This window comes from Palaemon carinicauda, chromosome 35 (assembly GCF_036898095.1).
Source record: "Palaemon carinicauda isolate YSFRI2023 chromosome 35, ASM3689809v2, whole genome shotgun sequence".
Taxonomy (NCBI): domain Eukaryota; kingdom Metazoa; phylum Arthropoda; class Malacostraca; order Decapoda; family Palaemonidae; genus Palaemon; species Palaemon carinicauda.
Genome location: NC_090759.1, coordinates 18,529,640 through 18,546,963, shown reverse-complemented (window position 1 = coordinate 18,546,963; position 17,324 = coordinate 18,529,640). Strand labels below are relative to the sequence as shown.

The following is a 17,324-nucleotide window of genomic DNA, read 5'->3' as shown; positions in this document are numbered from 1 at the left end:
ACGCCGAGCTTGTAAAACTTATTAAAAAATCTTTTTTTAGTCCAGTTGATGTAAATATGTCATTCAGCTTCATAAAATGAAATGGTAGTAATAAGGATGACTGTTGTTAATCATTATTGTCTTGTAATTTGATGTCTGTGATACTGTGTCATTTGGATGCTGAAAGTTTATGTAATTGTTTATAAATACAAAAATATCTTATAATGCTACCTTTTACTAAGCCACATACACTAAAGTACGCAAGTACAACGGCACCTCACATCCCACCCTCCACGCACTATTCGCTGTTTGGCCAACTCCACCCTTATCACATCACAAGGTACTTGCCCATACTCCATCAATATTACTCAATGGAGGAGTTAGGGCAAGCACTAACTAAGGTTTGCATGCAATAATGTTTGATGTGATAACTAACTAGTGAATAACAATGCAAAGTCAGTGTGCGAGATGTGAATGCTATGTAGTATTTTGGGGTGAAATGAGGAACCAGGAGAGAAGAGGGTGTACCGAGTAATGTTACCTGCTGCTTCAAACACCTCCTCCAGATACTGTCATAGGAAACTATAAGCCTAAAGATCTTAAACATAAATTTGCTTATAGTACCTGTATATGTAAAATTATGTACTGTAATTTTACGACTTAAGTATGTCGATAATAAATTACACAACGGAAATGTACTGTCTATTACAGTAAAGTACATAATTTTTAAATCATCTTTTGTAAGGGTAAGTACAGTAAATGGATACACATTTCACAGTACAAGTTTAAACTGTTCAATATAAAAAAACACAAGTACTGTACAGATTACACTATATATTGATATAGTAATAACATAATACTGTACTAACCAGCTTACCTGAAATAATAGCATTTCTAAATTTGAAAGCAAAAGCACTGCCAACTTCTCCATAAATAATTTATTTTCCATCTTTTTATCTACCATGGCACTTCCTCTAAGTTTGAGGGCTACCCCCCCAAAAAAAAACATATACATCTGGAAATCATTTTTATTTTTCCTAGCAATATAAACCTGGAGCTCTTTACTATGGGAGCATTTATTTTGGCGAAGCTGAAATAGCCAATAACCTTTATGTCAGGGTGCAACTACCCACCGATAGTTAGCGGAGGAGGAGCGGGGTAGGCTAGCCCCCGCTCACACCAGCACTAGCGACTAACCGTCACTTTTGTAATTACAGCAGAACTTTCCGTGGATAAGTGCTGGTGGGTACAGTATGTGTAAAAAGCTTCAGGTTTGTATTGCTTGGACAAATACAAATTATTTCCAAATTTGTTATTTGTTCCAGCTAAAAAATACAAACCTTCCACTCTTTACTATGGAGACTTACCTTTAGGTGGGTGCAAGTCTGCAAAACAATTGGCTGGTAAGTTCAGGGATGGCATCTAATACAGGTTGCCCTTGAGGGACCCCTGCACCTCGTTATCCTCGTAGGATGACGGCCTGGGCAATCAGCGCTGGGAAAAAATAACATTTCTATGAGAACTGAGATTAGTATGTATTCGGGTTAAGACTTTTACTAAATCACAATTTATCCAACTCCCTCTGACAGGAGGACAGGAGCATAACAAATATACTCACATATCAGGCTACTCAACAAGCGTGGTATTCAATCGCAGAATGACGAGGTCAGCTGTAAAGAGTTTTTCGAATGCTGTGCCCCTAAAGAGGGGTAGATGAAGTAGGAAGTGACCAGTCACTCATACATTCACTCTAAACTTACCTGCGAGTAACGTCAGCCCTCGACCCTCTGCTCTTGTCCCACAAGGGAGCCGAGGTGTGCTGTAATAAGCCACGTTTTGAGCAGCCACCACAGGACCTACTGAGAATGTGTCTACGTTCCTTGCGGGTTACATCTTTAATGTAGTGGGCAGTGAACGTCATTGACATTTTCACTTGTCCGCTTGTAGCACCTGCACCACAGAATAATTTTTATTAAATGCCACTGAAGTACTTATTTTCTCTGACGTGTGAATGGAGGCGTCTATAAGAAGCCGAGCGGCCCAAAGATAATATCCTTTCTATTATTTGCCTGATCCACAAGGAGAAAATTTTTGCGATTCTCCTCTTGGTCTTCCCCGTGCTAACAAGTCTCTCTTAATCTGGCATCAAGCTCTTCTCGTTCTTTTGCGATACAGTGGAACCTCGGTACTCGACCCACTCAAGTCTAACAATTCAGTATCTGACCAAAAAATATGAGTTCAAAATGTCTCTGAATCCTAACAAATTTTCAGATCTCGAACAGCAGAGTTAGCCGAACAGCGTCCCGCCAATTGCCCAGCGTCAGCTTGAGTCGGCCTACCATCGAAGGAAGACTGGCGCGTTGTGCTGTGTTGCAAATTGTGCTATTAAAAAAAAAAAAGGACACATTGCCAAATATGAAAACGACGTTCATGTCTCGGATCTTGCTTCTTGGTATGGCATTCCAAAATAGACGATTTTGACATTCCTGAAGAACAAAGACGTGATAAAGGCAGCTAATATTGCAAAATGTGTGACACTGATAACTAAACTAAGGTTTCAGGTAATGAAAGAAAAGGAAGAGCTGCTTCTTATAATCATCAGTGAAAGGGAGTTACCCAGTGATAATTCAGTATTAGTGAAGCTTTTATTTTTGAAAAAGCATTTACGGTGACTTTGAAAAGAAAACTGCTGGTACAGCCAACAGAAGTTGGTTCAAAAAATGAAAAATCTGAACTGGTAAACATCATGTAACTAGGATAGGATAGGCTCACTTTTATTGTCTTGCAAATGCTAGTGGTGATTATGAGATAAAACCATTGTTTGTGTATCATTCAGACAACCCATGGATCTTCATAAAAAACAATATGAAGAGAATTACCTGATATGTGGCAGGCAAACACAAAGGCTTGGGTTACCAGACAAATTTTCAATGAGTGGGTGTTCTTAGTTTTTGCCTCTCAAGTGAAAGAATATCATATGGCAAACAAGTTGCCAATAAGATGCCTCTTAACCATGAACAATGCTCCTGCTCAACCACCAGGTTTAGAGGATGATTTAGTTAATGAATTTAGTTTCATCAAAGTGAAATTCCTACCACTGAATAAGATACCTATTTTTCAGCCCATGGACCAACAGGTTATTTCAAATTTTAAGAAATTGTATACAAAAGCCCTCTTCCGGAAGTGTTTCGAAGTAACAAATGACACCCAGTTAACATGACAAATTCGTAGATAATTTGTATTTTTCCTAACTATACACACCTTAGCTATTTATTTGGGGTATTACTTTCGGCGGAGCTGAAATGATGAGCTATTAAAATTTTAACGAGGTTAACTACCCACACCGCTAGTTAGCTTGCTACCACTCACGTTCACACACCTGTGATTTAGCTCACTTTGCCTGGAGGTAAGACTTCAAGGGGGATAGGGCTGACGGGCAAGTTTGTATAAATAGCTAAGGTTTCTACAGTTAAGAAAAATACAAATTATCTACGAATTTGTCATTTGTTCCGTAACTGGAATACAAACCACACTATTTATTAGGAGGTGACTCGCCCATTAGGAAGGGTGGACGTCCCTGCCAATCTGGCTTTTGGCTTTACCCGTGGGCTCCTTATCTGAGTATGTTAGTACTCAGAAACAAGGAGTCCCTGTCCTCGCTAAAACCTTGCTATGCAAGGTCCGCAGCCTACGCAAGCTGTGTGTTGAGACATGCAGAAGTGTGACTGTCTAGGTAAAGTTATTTTGAGTCTATTGTAGGAAAAAACTGATGTAATCAAGACTTTCCCAATACCACCTCGCCAGGGTATGGGGATGCAACAGTATTAGCTTAACACTAGGTACACAAGGGAGCATGGTTTACCTGCAGTGGTTTGAGGTCAGCTTATGCAGAGAACCCAGGATGCTGCTTTCCCCACGAGAGGGTAGGATGAAGAAAAGAATAAGAGCCAGTCAAATCTTTTCATTCACGCAGACTAAAACTGGGTAACGGTGCCCTCAACCTTCTGCTACTTGTCCAATAAGGAGCTTGAGGTATACAACCAGCTGTTGTGCAGCCACCACCGGACCAATAGAGATTGTATCGAGCTCCTGTGGGTCACATCTTGCAGGAGAAAGGTTGTGAAAGTCACCTGGAGCATTCACATCCTTTCTTGTAAAACCTGCGTCACAGAGTAATCTGCAGAGAAGGACCAACATCGTGAGTCGTCATGTTGAGATGATGATGTCATAACTGGCGCCTTGCTTCTTTCATGGCACAACGGAACTGTGTTCTACATTTCTTTTACAGTATATAATCAAATTGTCCTCAGTATGGTGTCTGCGCAGTCGAGTTAAAGATCTTCTAGCAGGGCAGTTAGTTCTTAGGACCACCAGGGGACTGGTCGTCGTTTGAATAACCCTCTTGCTTTGGGAATTGAATTAACTCCTGCTGTATGAAGGGTTCCATTCAGTAAGTCTATGACATCATCAATATTTTCAAATTGTTCTGCATTTCCTTCAATTTTGCTTAGCTAATGAAATCTATCCTAGTCCGCCTTATCAAGATCCCATCGTGGAGATCTTTGTAAAGGTGGACCCTTGTTGGTGTTTATAATGGTTGGTGCATGATCACTAGTATGCAAATCATCTAATGTCCTCCAATAGAAATCAAGAAGGCAGTTAGAGCTTGCAATTGAAAGGTCAATGCATGACAAGGTACCTGTCTGAACATGGAAGTGTGGGGGCTCTCCTGTATTAAGGAGTCCGACATCCTCGTTCTCCATAATTGATGATATAATATTGCCCCTGGTGTTTGCTCAAACGTCACCCCACAAAAGGATGTCGACCATTCAAATCTCCAAGTAAAAGAAAAGGTTGAGGGAGCTGTTAAATAACCTCTATTAAATCATCATAAGATATGTTATCATTTGGAGGCAAGTACAGCGAGCAGATTGTATATTTTCTCCCTATATCAATATGTACAACCTCTGCCTGCAAAGGTTTACAGATACATAAAGGTATTTGAGGAACATCTCGACGAATATATATGGGACTTAAGCCATGGTTCCTACTCCGTGATCATATGGTGTCCTATAGCTAATCTATTCAATAGGACAAGGGGTATTAGCATCAAGCTTGCTCTCCTGTAGACATACAATTATGGGAGAATGCTCATGAATTAAGAGCTTAAGTTCTTCATATTTGGCCCTTAAACCCTGACAATTCCATTGCAAAATGGAGGCACCTATGGTTTATTTTTTGTAAGAACTTTTAGATGAAGTCTTCCCATTAGCAATTTTTGATCTAACACTATTTCCCGGTGGTTTTATTACAGAGGGTCTTGATGATTATGGTTTTCTGTTTGCATTTTTCTTCTTGTCCTTTTGATCCAATTGTTGAGGGGAATGGTGGACCTCAACTTGAATTTCTTTTTTATTCAACTTGTCTTCTGGTTGATCAGAAACATCAACAGACAAAACATCATATTTATTTGATGTCATAACTCTAATATTTCTTATGGAAAGGGGTGAGAGAGATGGAGGTCTCTCTCTTTTCCGATTTATAGGTGGTGAGCTACCAGGTTTTTGCACTTTCCCCAGGTGCACCTGGTAACTTGGTTTCGGGTGGAACCTCCATCAAATCAGGCAAGAACATGACCTGAGAGAGGTTAGTACTATTATTATTATTATTATTATTATTATTATTATTATTATTATTTGCCAAGCTACCACCCTAGTTGGAAAAGCAGGATGCTATAAGCCCAGGGGCTCCAACAGGGAAAATAGGTCAGTGAGGAATGGAAACAAGGAAAAATATAATATTTTAAGAACAATAACATTACAATAAATATTTCCTAAATAAACTATAAAAACTTTAACAAAATAAGAGGAAAAAAAATTAGATAGTGTGCCCGAGTGTACCCTCAAGCAAGAGAACTCTAACCCTAAGACAGTGGAAGGCCATGGTACAGAGGCTATGGCACTATCCAAGACTAGAGAACAATGGTTTGATTTTGGAGTGTCCTCCTCCTAGAAGAGCTGCTTACCATAGCTAAAGTCTCTCTTCTACTCTTACCAAGAGGTAAGTGGTTACTGAACAATTACAGTGCAGTAGTTAACCCCTTGAGAGAAAAATTGTTGGGTAATCTCAGTGTTGTCAGGTATATGAGGACAAAGGAGAATATGTAAAGAATATGCCAGACTATTCGGTGTATATGTAGACAAAGGGAAAATGAACCGTAACCAGAGAGAAGGATCCAATGTAATACTGTTTGGCCAAAGACCCCATAACTCTCTGGCGGTAGTATCTCAACGGGTGGCTGGTGCCCTGGCCAACCTTCTACCAACCCCATTGTTGGTAATGGGGGATGAAGGTTTTATAGAAATGAGCAGTGCCGCAGTTTTAATACACCATGGCAAAGCCTTGGAAGGCAATATGCTTACCTTGTCATGCAAAACCTTTCTATCATTAGATGATGTATTTCTTTTCTTGGAATTACTGGCAGCACTACGTGGGTTTGATGTCTCCAATGGTATATTTTCTCTTGATTTCAATGCCTTTGCATAGCTGTTTGGTTTATTCAGTAGTCTTTTGGCATGTCCCACACTTGTGTGTTCTACACTGGATTTGTTGAGGGCAGCTTCTTCAAACTTATAAATCTCGCAGCTCTTGTCCGTGGATTTATGGTTTGAGTTGCAGTTCATACAGCTGGCCTCAAGTGTACAGTCCCCATGATAAGGTCTGGAACAGATGCTACACATTTTTTCATTTTTACAAACTTTAGAAGGGTGTCCAAATTTGAAACACTTGAAACATTGTAAGGGCTTTCGTTTGAAAATTTTGAACTTTAATTCTTTCATTTTTAATAACGATGTAGAAAGGCACATTGGCATCCTGGAAAGTAAGGATAATCATTGATGTCCCAGGAATCTTATGCCCTTTTCACTCTGTTAATGGTCACATGGCTAGTATTTCCTCTTCTGTAAATTCATACAGACCTTTATTGAAGACTACTCCCCTTCTGTAACTAGAATTTAGGTGTGGTTTGACATCTAACATATCATCATCACTACTTGTCTTCAGGTTAGACAGTAATACCGATTGCGTGCATGATTTTGCATGTATTAGGAAGCTATTTTTCCCAAAGCGAGATATCACCTGGTGCAATGGTTCCTACCTTTTTCTGAATTAGTTTGCTAATTTCAAAATAATTCCCATTACTCCCTTTAGGCTCGGCAACAAGCCACATTGGTGGTTTTGGCTTTCTCTGGGGGGGCATAGTTGTATCAACATCTTTTGCAAACCAGTCAGCAGGTCTATACACATCCAAATTGTTCGGTATCTTACAACATAGGTCACCCATGACATTTAAGATATAAGTACGGAAGAATTGTCATTGACTTTTATCTTTCTTCATGGCCAAGTGGTAGTCACTGTCTATACAAGCTTGCCGGACCAGAGTTCGATTCCCGGACGGTCAAAGAAGACTGGGTCTAGGAGTATACCCCAGGCACGTAGCGATTGGAAGGCGAGTGGTCATGCGCTGGATGGTGTCGTGGAGGTTGATGACGAACTGCTGTGCCCCCGTTGCCTGGGAACATGCTAAGAAGTGCTGACGAGCGATCATGAGCTGGGCCTAGATCCCGTGCTGATGAGTTGTGACGTGGAGATGACCGATGACATGAGTCGTTATGGAAGATCCTTCTGTCTGCGCCGACTGGTGGTGAGCGCAGGGTAGCATAAGCGGTCTGCGCTCTGGCAATGAAGTCGCTATATTCAGGATTCACCTAGGGCAATGGTGAGCACTCTTAGACTCGGAAACAGATTGAGGCGGGGGCAGATGACCACCTCAAAGAAGTGAGCAGGTGAACCACGCTCAGACGGGCTAGAGAAGAGGTGGAAGAGAAGTAGGGAGTCATCTGGAAGACCCTCATGGTAGAGACTACTCCGAGGAGAACCTAACCCACGAATGGGAAAGGTGACCCCCCAGAGAAACAGGAACATGCCTCGGACTTCCCTCCCCCTCCGCAGGCTGAACAAATTCAGGAGAAGGGGAAGCTCCAGTATGAAACATTCGGAGCCCTTTGGAGGAGGATCCAACGACCTCTGAGAAAGCCAGAGTGTGCTTCCTCTCTGCTTCCAATTGCAGCAACGCAACAAGGCCTTCCTTCGACGGGGGACAACAAGACCCAGAAAAGGCCAAATATGTAGAAGACTTCCTTACGGAGAAGGGCAGCGCCGCTTCACTAGGGGATGTGGCAGCATGCTTCAAAACCAAGGGTTGTCCTGGGGTTAAACGGTCAACACTCCTGTTTGATAGATCCCTTGGGGAGACTGAGCGAGAAAGAGTTTCGGGAAGAGATCGAGGGGTTAAAGAAGAAGTACGAGGTTTCTTCAACTTCGAGGATAACCCCAAAAGAGAAGAATCCCTCAGACTTCTTCTTGCGCCGCCATCCAAATCTCTCCCACTTGGAAGAAAACCACTCCTGACACTCCTCAGAAGTGTCGTCCTGCGTACGTGGCTGTCCTCTACGGGTTGAACACAATAAATGGGGGTCAGTCTTGACCGCAGACATGAAAGCGACGCATTTGCGATCCTCAGGTCCTAGACAAATTCGAACGACGACCAGAAGCAGTCACATTCGCACCTAAAAAGAAACTTGGTCAATATGGCCAGTCAAGTTGGAAGGCGGAGAGAAACGAACATCGCTCGCGGCCGTGTCAAATAAAAAGTGACGAGACACCACCAGTGTGTGTATGTGAGTGGGGTAGCCTCCTACCCACTTCCCACCCCTGCTAACTAGTGGTGGGGTGGTTACACCTCACTAAAGTCTTATGGATAGTCTTCCTGCTTCGCCAAAAGTTTATCCCTAATAAAGAGAAAAAGGGTTTGTATTTAATGTTGGAACAAAAATATTTTCAGGGTGAACTATAAATATTAAAAAGAAAAACTTATGTTAAGCTTTCTTTTACATTTTTTGATACAAAATATCAAACAAAACCATATAAATCCTACATTTTTATAGAATTACCATATATTTTCAATAGTGTTCAGCTTATACATGTAGTTTCTGGGTCGACCTGTGGCGCCCGGTGAAAAGAGTCCTTCTTCGGTTCTAAAGGCATAAGGCCAGGGACTTAACCAAGAACCTAAGTGACAGAGTACTAAACGGGCAAAGATGAATTCCCAAACAAGTGAACAAACAATGGCCGCCATGAAAGGCCAGACGGGAATAATAAAACAGACTATACTGGATATAAAACAAAAGCCCGGTACAATAAAAGACTGTCAAAACAAACTATGGTACTTAACATTGGAATGTGTGAAGATAGAGCTTCGGACATGACAAAATAAATCCACGATTGACAAAAAAAGACCGAGAGCACCACAAACAAATTCAACACTTAAGATTCCAAAAGAAGGATGTTGTTCAGATGGCGCTCGCGTCGTGGCGTGGTGGTGTGGCGCTGGTGCTTGGCTAGGGCCGTTGTATCGGCCCATCCCTTTGACGAAGGAATTAACTAAATGGAAGACAACCTGTGAATAGTGGTTTTCACGCGCCTTTGCTTTATACACGACACCCAAAAGGTGCTCGCGCGAGGGTAGTAACCTCAGCATTCCATGCTTTTATCTTTCTCTGGTATAATTGGAAGGTTTTATCAGAAAAGATACTTAAGAAGGACTCTTTTCATCGGGCGCCACAGGTCTCTCCCCAGAAATAGATTTTTCCTTCGTCAAAATCCCTTTTTTATGACTCAATAGTGTGACATGAAATTGTCTAAATTCTGCCAACTGTTATTAAATTACTTAAGAGAAATTGCTTGCATTGGCTTTTTATTACTCATTTTACTTATCAGTACTGAAGGAGTCTCCATATCTTTCAGTCAAGCACAATAACCTGCTCCTTTAATTTCAGAAAACTGGTATGTAAACTTAATTTTCCAAAAGTTGAGGCAAAACAAAAATATCTGAACAGGTGTGTCTACAGTAACACTGCAACAAAAAAGAAATCTTAACCAGAACAGATAAAATTCCATTTCTTCTCCCAGAGGCCTATACTGTAAACATACAGTTAACAAGCTAAAAATATTTCCAGGGTAGCCTAGTGGATAATGTCTGACTTACAATTTGTAGGTCTGACATTCGAGCCCTGCTTACAGTTTGAATAAAAAAGTTTTCACAAATGTTCATAACCTCAGAGACCGTGTGAGATAAGGATAGGGGGTTTTGGGGAACCCTATATGTCTACATGCTGAGTTATCACAGCAGCCATTGCCTGGGTGCTGACCATATGTATATATGGACGGTTTCTGGGACAATATCCTGTCCCTTGTCTCTGACTCTCATAAGAGTCCTTTAAACCCCAAAGGTTAGATTTAAATAGACTAAGCAATGTTTCCCCCAAAACAATGAAATAGCAATGGGAGAAAATTCCAAGAGGGAACAGTAGTTCAATGTGTCCTATAATGATGATAAAGACAGAGTAAAGTTCTCTTTACACATGAGATTCATATCAACCACACTGCACAGTATGTACAGTAAAATAGATAAATGCAATTAAAGTATGAAAAATATTTTAGTCATGCCTATCTTCCTAATAATGAATGGTTTCTGATAATTATGTAAACTCTGGTAGACAAGTATACTTACAAAAAGGACAACTCACATAACAATGACCAGGTGTCCTAAGTCATAATCCAATCTGATTAAAAAAGATATACTAAATTAGAGGTCTGTGGACATAAATAACCATTCAAAAGTTGAAATTGAAAATGAGCAATGAATTTGTTTTAATTACTTTCAAGCAAGGTAAAGCAAAGGGCTACCAAACTTAATGCTTAATATCTAAAAAGGATAAAAATACAAACATTGTAAGGATTTTTCAATAGTCAGCTATTAATACAATCAACTCTACAACAAGATTATAATACATACCAAATTAATATTAAGGACTATATTAACTTTTTCTCTGAACATTAATAATACCAAGAAGTATTGCTTCAGCTTCTAACAACGTCATATCGGATGAGGATCCTAGGAATCTTGTTGACAACTCAAGTTCTTGTAATTTTATTCTCACTTTAGATCCCCTTACATAGGCTCTGTTAAAAAGAATAAAAGAAATTTTGCTAATAAAATCTATCATTTCTAAACAGTACTCACCTGATGTTCATATTGCTTCTCAGGATATTCTGTTTCATGACATTTACCGTACCTTTAAAATTTTTAAAAGTTAACATTCTTCTTCTTGGACATGCCTCTAGTCAAGTACAGTAATGAAACACACTAACACTTAATAGCAAGAAGAAAAGCTGTGATACTCCACAGGCTCTTTGTCTTTACGGTCTCAAAAGTTGAAATTATTCCTATCCTCTTGACACCACAAGTTAGTGGGGAGCAGGGGAGACGTACTGTATATTGAGAGTATAAAAATAGCCAATTTAATCAAAATTCTGTTTATTTCTATGAACCACCCCTTATGTTCAAATTGCTGACTCCCACAAACTATGGAGGTGTGTTATCAGTGAAGAAAAGAGACAAGGTACTTTAGAACCATTCCAAACTACCATTTGAAATAGAGCACTCGCAGAATATTTTTCTAGATACTAGAAATACAGGACTCCAGATGGTCTCTACATATCTTATCTTCATTACCTATACCTATCTACAGTATCTGACCCCAACTGTATGTAACAAACTAGTGTTTTCTTGAAAATAAGAAAATTATAAATTAACTGAACTCAAATTGCCACCAACCACTGGTAAATCATAGAACTCAGCAATCTTAATAGGCAACCTGCATCTAATAAAAATGTTTAATGAAAACCAACTTGGAGGACCATTGAGCTACTGCTAAACTCTTTCCAAAGAAATATTTCAGCAAAAATTAAGATAAGTAACTGTACTTCTAATATAAAAAAACCTTAATCTTCAAGGCTTAAATTAGATTTTGATAAAATTCTTATTGAGCATAGATGAATGTTTTGAAAATAGAAATGCCTATATTTTTAAGACAGAACAAGTTGGTTGTTAACCTTTTTACCCCCAAGCTATTTGGAACTTTCCAACCCTTAACCCCCAGGCATTTTTTTTTCAAGCACATTTTGCAATACATATTTTTTAAATTGCTCTTACAGCATTGATTTTTGTCATAGAGAGGTCAGGTTGGTCTCATTCTTTTGGAAAATGCCTGAAGTTTCTCAAAGTTATCAAAAATACGCAAAAAAATGTAAATAGCAGTTTTTTTGCAAGGACGTACCAGTACGTCCATGGGGGTAAAGGGATGAGTTTTGTGAAACGTACCAGTACATCCATTGGGGGTAAAAGGGTTATCTAATTTCAATGTGTGTGTTGAGCAAGAGATGGTGATAAGTAATAGCTTTTTCAAAAAGAAAGATAAAAATAAGTATACATGGGTAAGAGTGGCAAATGGAAGAGTAGTAGAAAGGGCATTAATGGATTATGCGTTGATAACTAAAAGAATGTTTGGAAGATTGAAAGACGTGCACGTGTTTAGGGGTATGGCTAACGGTATGTCTGATCATTTTTTGGTGGAAGGAAAATTAGTTGTAGCAAAAGAGTGGGGGAATAGAGTAGGTGGATGTAAAAGGGAGCTAGTAAAGGTTGAAGAGCTAATAAAACCGGAGGTAAAAAGTAAATATCAGGAAAGGTTGAAAATGACATATGACGAAGTAAAAGTAAGAGAAACTGGCAATTTAGAGGAGTGGAAGTTAGTAAAAGAAAATTTTGTTGGGATTGCAAGTGATGTGTGTGGCAAGAAGGTTGTTGGAGGCAGCATGAGGAAGGGCAGTGAATGGTGGAATGAAGGAGTGAAGGTAAAAGTGGAAGAGAAAAAGAGGGCTTTTGAAGAATGGCTGCAGAGTAATAGTATAGGGAAGTATGAAAAATATAAAGAGAAAAATGTGGAAGTAAAGCGCAAGGTACGTGAGGCAAAGAGGGCAGCTGACCTGAGGTGGGGTCAGGGATTGGGTCATTCATATGAAGAGAATAAGTAGTAGTTTTGGAAAGAAGTGAAGAGAGTAAGGAAGGCTGGCTCAAGAATTGAAGAGACAGTGAAAGATGGAAATGGAAGGTTGTTAAAAAGAGAGGAGGCAAGGAAAAGATGGGCGGAACATTTTGAAAGTTTACTGAATGTTCAGGATAATAGGGAGGCAGATATAATTGCTGTTGCAGGTATTGAGGTGCCAGTGATGGGAGATGAGAATGAGAGAGAGATTACAATAGATGAAGTGAGGAGAGCACTAGATGAAACGAGAGTAGGAAAAGCGTCTGGTATGGATGGTGTGAGAGCTGAGATGTTGAAGGAAGGGGGTGTGACTGTACTTGAATGGTTGATGAGATTGTTTAATATGTGCTTGTGTTGTCAATGGTACCAGTAGATTGGGTTTGTGCATGTATTGTACCACTATATAAGGGTAAGGGAGATGTGCATGAGTGTTGTAATTCAAGAGGTATTAGTTTGTTAAGCGTAGTTGGAAAAGTGTATGGTAGAGTAATGATTAATAGGATCAAGGATAAAACAGAGAATGCAATCTTAGAAGTACAGGGTGGTTTTAGAAGAGGTAGGGGTTGTATGAATCAGATTTTTACAGTAAGGCAGATATGCGAGAAATATTTAGCAAAAGGTAAGGAGGTGTATGTTGCGTTTATGGATCTGGAGAAAGCGTATGATAGAGTTGATAGGGAAGCAATGTGGAATGTGATGAGGTTATATGGAGTTGGTGGAAGGTTGTTGCAAGCAGTGAAAAGTTTTACAAAGGTAGTAAAGCATGTGTTAGGATAGGAAATGAAGTGAGTGATTGGTTTCCGGTGAGAGTGGGGCTGAGACAGGGATGTGTGATGTCGCCGTGGTTGTTTAACTTGTATGTTGATGGAGTGGTGAGAGAGGTGAATGCTCGAGTGCTTGGACGAGGATTAAAACTGGTAGACGAGAATGACCATGAATGGGAGGTAAATCAGTTGTTTGCGGATGATACTGTACTGGTTGCAGACACAGAAGAGAAGCTTGGCCAATTAGTGACAGAATTTGGAAGTGTGTGTGAGAGAAGGAAGTTGAGAGTTAATGTGGGTAAGAGTAAGGTTATGAGATGTACGAGAAGGGAAGGTGGTGCAAGGTTGAATGTCATGTTGAATGGAGAGTTACTTGAGGAGGTGGATCAGTTTAAGTACTTGGGGTCTGTTGTTGCAGCAAATGGTGGAGTGGAAGCAGATGTACGTCAGGGAGTGAATGAAGGTTGCAAAGTGTTGGGGGCAGTTAAGGGAGTAGTAAAATATAGAGGGTTGGGCATGAATGTAAAGAGAGTTCTATATGAGAAAGTGATTGTACCAACTGTGATGTATGGATCGGAGTTGTGGGGAATGAAAGTGATGGAGAGACAGAAATTGAATGTGTTTGAGATGAAGTGTCTGAGGAGTATGGCTGGTGTATCTCGAGTAGATAGGGTTAGGAACGAAGTGGTGAAAATGAGAACGGGTGTAAGAAATGAGTTAACAGCTAGAGTAGATATGAATGTGTTGAGGTGGTTTGGCCATGTTGAGAGAATGGAAAATGGCTGTCTGCTATAGAAGGTGATGAATGCAAAAGTTGATGGGAGAAGTACAAGAGGAAGGCCAAGGTTTGGGTGGATGGATGGAGTGAAGGAAGCTCTGGGTGATAGGAGGATAGATGTGAGAGAGGCAAGAGAGCGTGCTAGAAATAGGAATGAATGGCGAGCGATTGTGACCCTGCTGCTTCCCCGATGCCTTAGATGACCGCGGAGGTAGCAGCAGTAGGGGATTCAGCATTATGAAGCTTTATCTGTGGTGGATAACGGGGGAGGGTGGGCTGTGGCACCCTAGCAGTACCAGCTGAACTCGGTTGAGTCCCTTGTTAGGCTGGGAGGAACGTAGAGAGTAGAGGTCCCCTTTTTTGTTTTTGTTTCATTTGTTGATGTCGGCTACCCCCCAAAATGGGGGAAGTGCCTTGGTATCTGTATGCATGTATGTACAATACATATTAGGGACACTGCCTCTATGTCCATATTTTTGCCCAAATAAAACTGAATGGCTCTTATTGGACAAAGAAATCTAATTTCTTATAAAATGCTTTCATCCATTTCTAAAAAGGGATGTGAAAAAATTGTGGAAAACTAAGTCTTAAAATAATTTTTTGCTCTGAAGGAAGATAAGAGACAAACTTATCTTATGCTCCCAAAAGCCCACCTTAAAAAATATTACTTTTAATTACTTGTACATTTACCTGATGCCAATGTCACAAGGAAAAGTGTTTTAGCTGTGAGATTTCTAAGCGAAACCTTTTCCAACAGTTCAGAAGTCAAACTTTTTGAATATGTAAAAATAAAAAATAAAATAGACCAGACTATGGAGCCCTTTCAATACTAAAATTACTATATACAGTACATCCAATATAATACCTGAAATGGATATCTCTAATCCCAGATGCTTGATTCGAGAATTAAGCATATTGCCCTTAATGGCTAAAATTTAAAGTTTCTTTTTGTAAAACTTGATATTATCATCCAAACTCGTTCTAGTCATTGATATATTCCTAGGTTTACACCAATCACAATAAGCATTCCATTACCTTTTGACACAGATTACAGTACAGTAATGGTAAACTATCTTTTAGAATGCACAATATAGAATCTAAAGCAGTGGTTCCCAACCTTTTTCCTGTCATTTCCCCCCTGCACCCAGTGCAACCCTCCAGATTTCCCCCTTCATGTGTATGAGGGAAAGAGTAGTTGAAACACACTGTGACGACTTACTAATTTATTTCTCCATTATACAAATATACTGATAAACAAATAGTTAGAGTAAAATGTATAGAGAGCTGTTAGTAACAACTAACCGCACAGCCATAGAGCTATGAGGTTAGTTGTTACTAACCGCTCTCTATCCATTTTACTCTGTAACTATCTTTATCAGTATATGGAGAGCGGCTAGTAGCAAAATAAAAGACTTGTTTATTCTTCTAATTCAAAATTGAATTAGCGAGAAGGTTGAGGCTGCTTCTTGTGCACCAGTGTATCAATATCAGGGCTAGCTTTGTCACCTGATATTTTTTTTTTTAGTTAGTAGGTAGTGTAATTATTTCCCCCCTGGTAGCTTCAAATTTCCCCCCAGGGGGAAATTTCCCCCAGGTTGGGAACCACTGATATAAAGGGTGGTAAAAACTCTACAGTATTGTTTCTGAGAATACAATGGATAGTTCCCATGCAGTTATATGTAGCAGGGATGGATTTAGACCTACTGTATTTCCTTTGAAATTGGTTGTTCGAGTAGATTAGTTTTTTTACGCCAACCCCAGACAGTATAACAACAGAGGTCACAAATCCGTGAACAATCCCTTTGTGGCCAAAACAGGGCTATTAGAGTTATCCTGCCATTGGCAGAGATCCTGAACTTACTTATCACCTGTCAAATCATGCCAAATGGTGGAAATGCAGAGATCCAGATTTGACAAGTCTTGAAACAAGGAACTTACTTTCTATATTAAGAGATCCAGAACAGGTGGACAGAATACCTCTCTCTTTATGTGCAGCAATGTTGGAGACATGTTTATGTTTGGGCAACTCCATCATTTCTGAAATAGCTTTGATACAGAACTGGCACCTTGTACAAGAGAGGATTGGAGACTAAAGGAATTTGATAACCTTTTTTGACTTTAGCTAGCACCAACAGATCGGGATGAACGCTTTCTTAAACATAATGGATTGATTGATTGATTTAAGGTTTTCAGGCATCCTGATAAACATGAGGGAAGAAGGAAAGCCTTTCTCCAACTGGAAATTTTCTGTGAAGGACCATATTATTCTTCAATAAGATCTTGCAAGTCCAGCCAACAACCTTCTGGAATATCTACTACTGTACTCTTCCAGAACGTCTACAAGAGAGAATCCTGATATTCTACTACTGGTAAGACAAGAATTCCTTGGCAACAGTTAAGGAGGTTGGAGCTGTTGGGTTAAAGGGTATTCTTAATAAAAAAAAAAAAAAAAAACCCTCAAATCATCAGTTTGAGTCCTAGTATCCACTTAGAGCAACTAATTCATCAATTCTTTCAACATTCAAAACTGCTACCAAAATAAGGTAAGAAATTAACTAGCCCTCTGATGGTCCAATAATGCACCATAAGTGCCATATAGAGAATTTACTTTGCTTTTCAATAAAATTTTCCAATTCTTTCTATTTTAATTCCTTTGTTAATTTCAATGAAATTTTCCAATTCTTTCTATCTTCATTGCTTTGTTAATTATGATACAAAATTTCCAGCATACACAAGTCAACAAATGCCGTCACTATTCGCTGATGAAAAAAATTTTGCCCCCTAGCCAAAAGTCAT

General features: G+C 39.6%; 1 protein-coding gene across 2 annotated transcripts in view; it reads right to left on the bottom strand.

Annotated features, from left to right (window-relative positions):
• Positions 1–9,799: 9,799 nt before the first annotated feature.
• Positions 9,800–17,324, bottom strand: part of mRpS28 (mitochondrial ribosomal protein S28) — a 191,016-nt gene continuing 183,491 nt past the window's right edge. The window contains exons 3-4 of one of the 2 annotated variants that reach the window (XM_068358488.1): positions 10,895–11,061; positions 9,800–10,661 (exon numbers count right to left, since the gene is read on the bottom strand). In XM_068358488.1, the coding sequence (XP_068214589.1) occupies positions 10,917–11,061 (145 nt within the window). In that variant the 3' untranslated portion in view covers positions 9,800–10,661; positions 10,895–10,916. Of the gene's footprint in view, positions 10,662–10,828; positions 11,062–17,324 lie in introns of those variants that run through there. The other variant, XM_068358487.1, reaches the window with a different exon arrangement.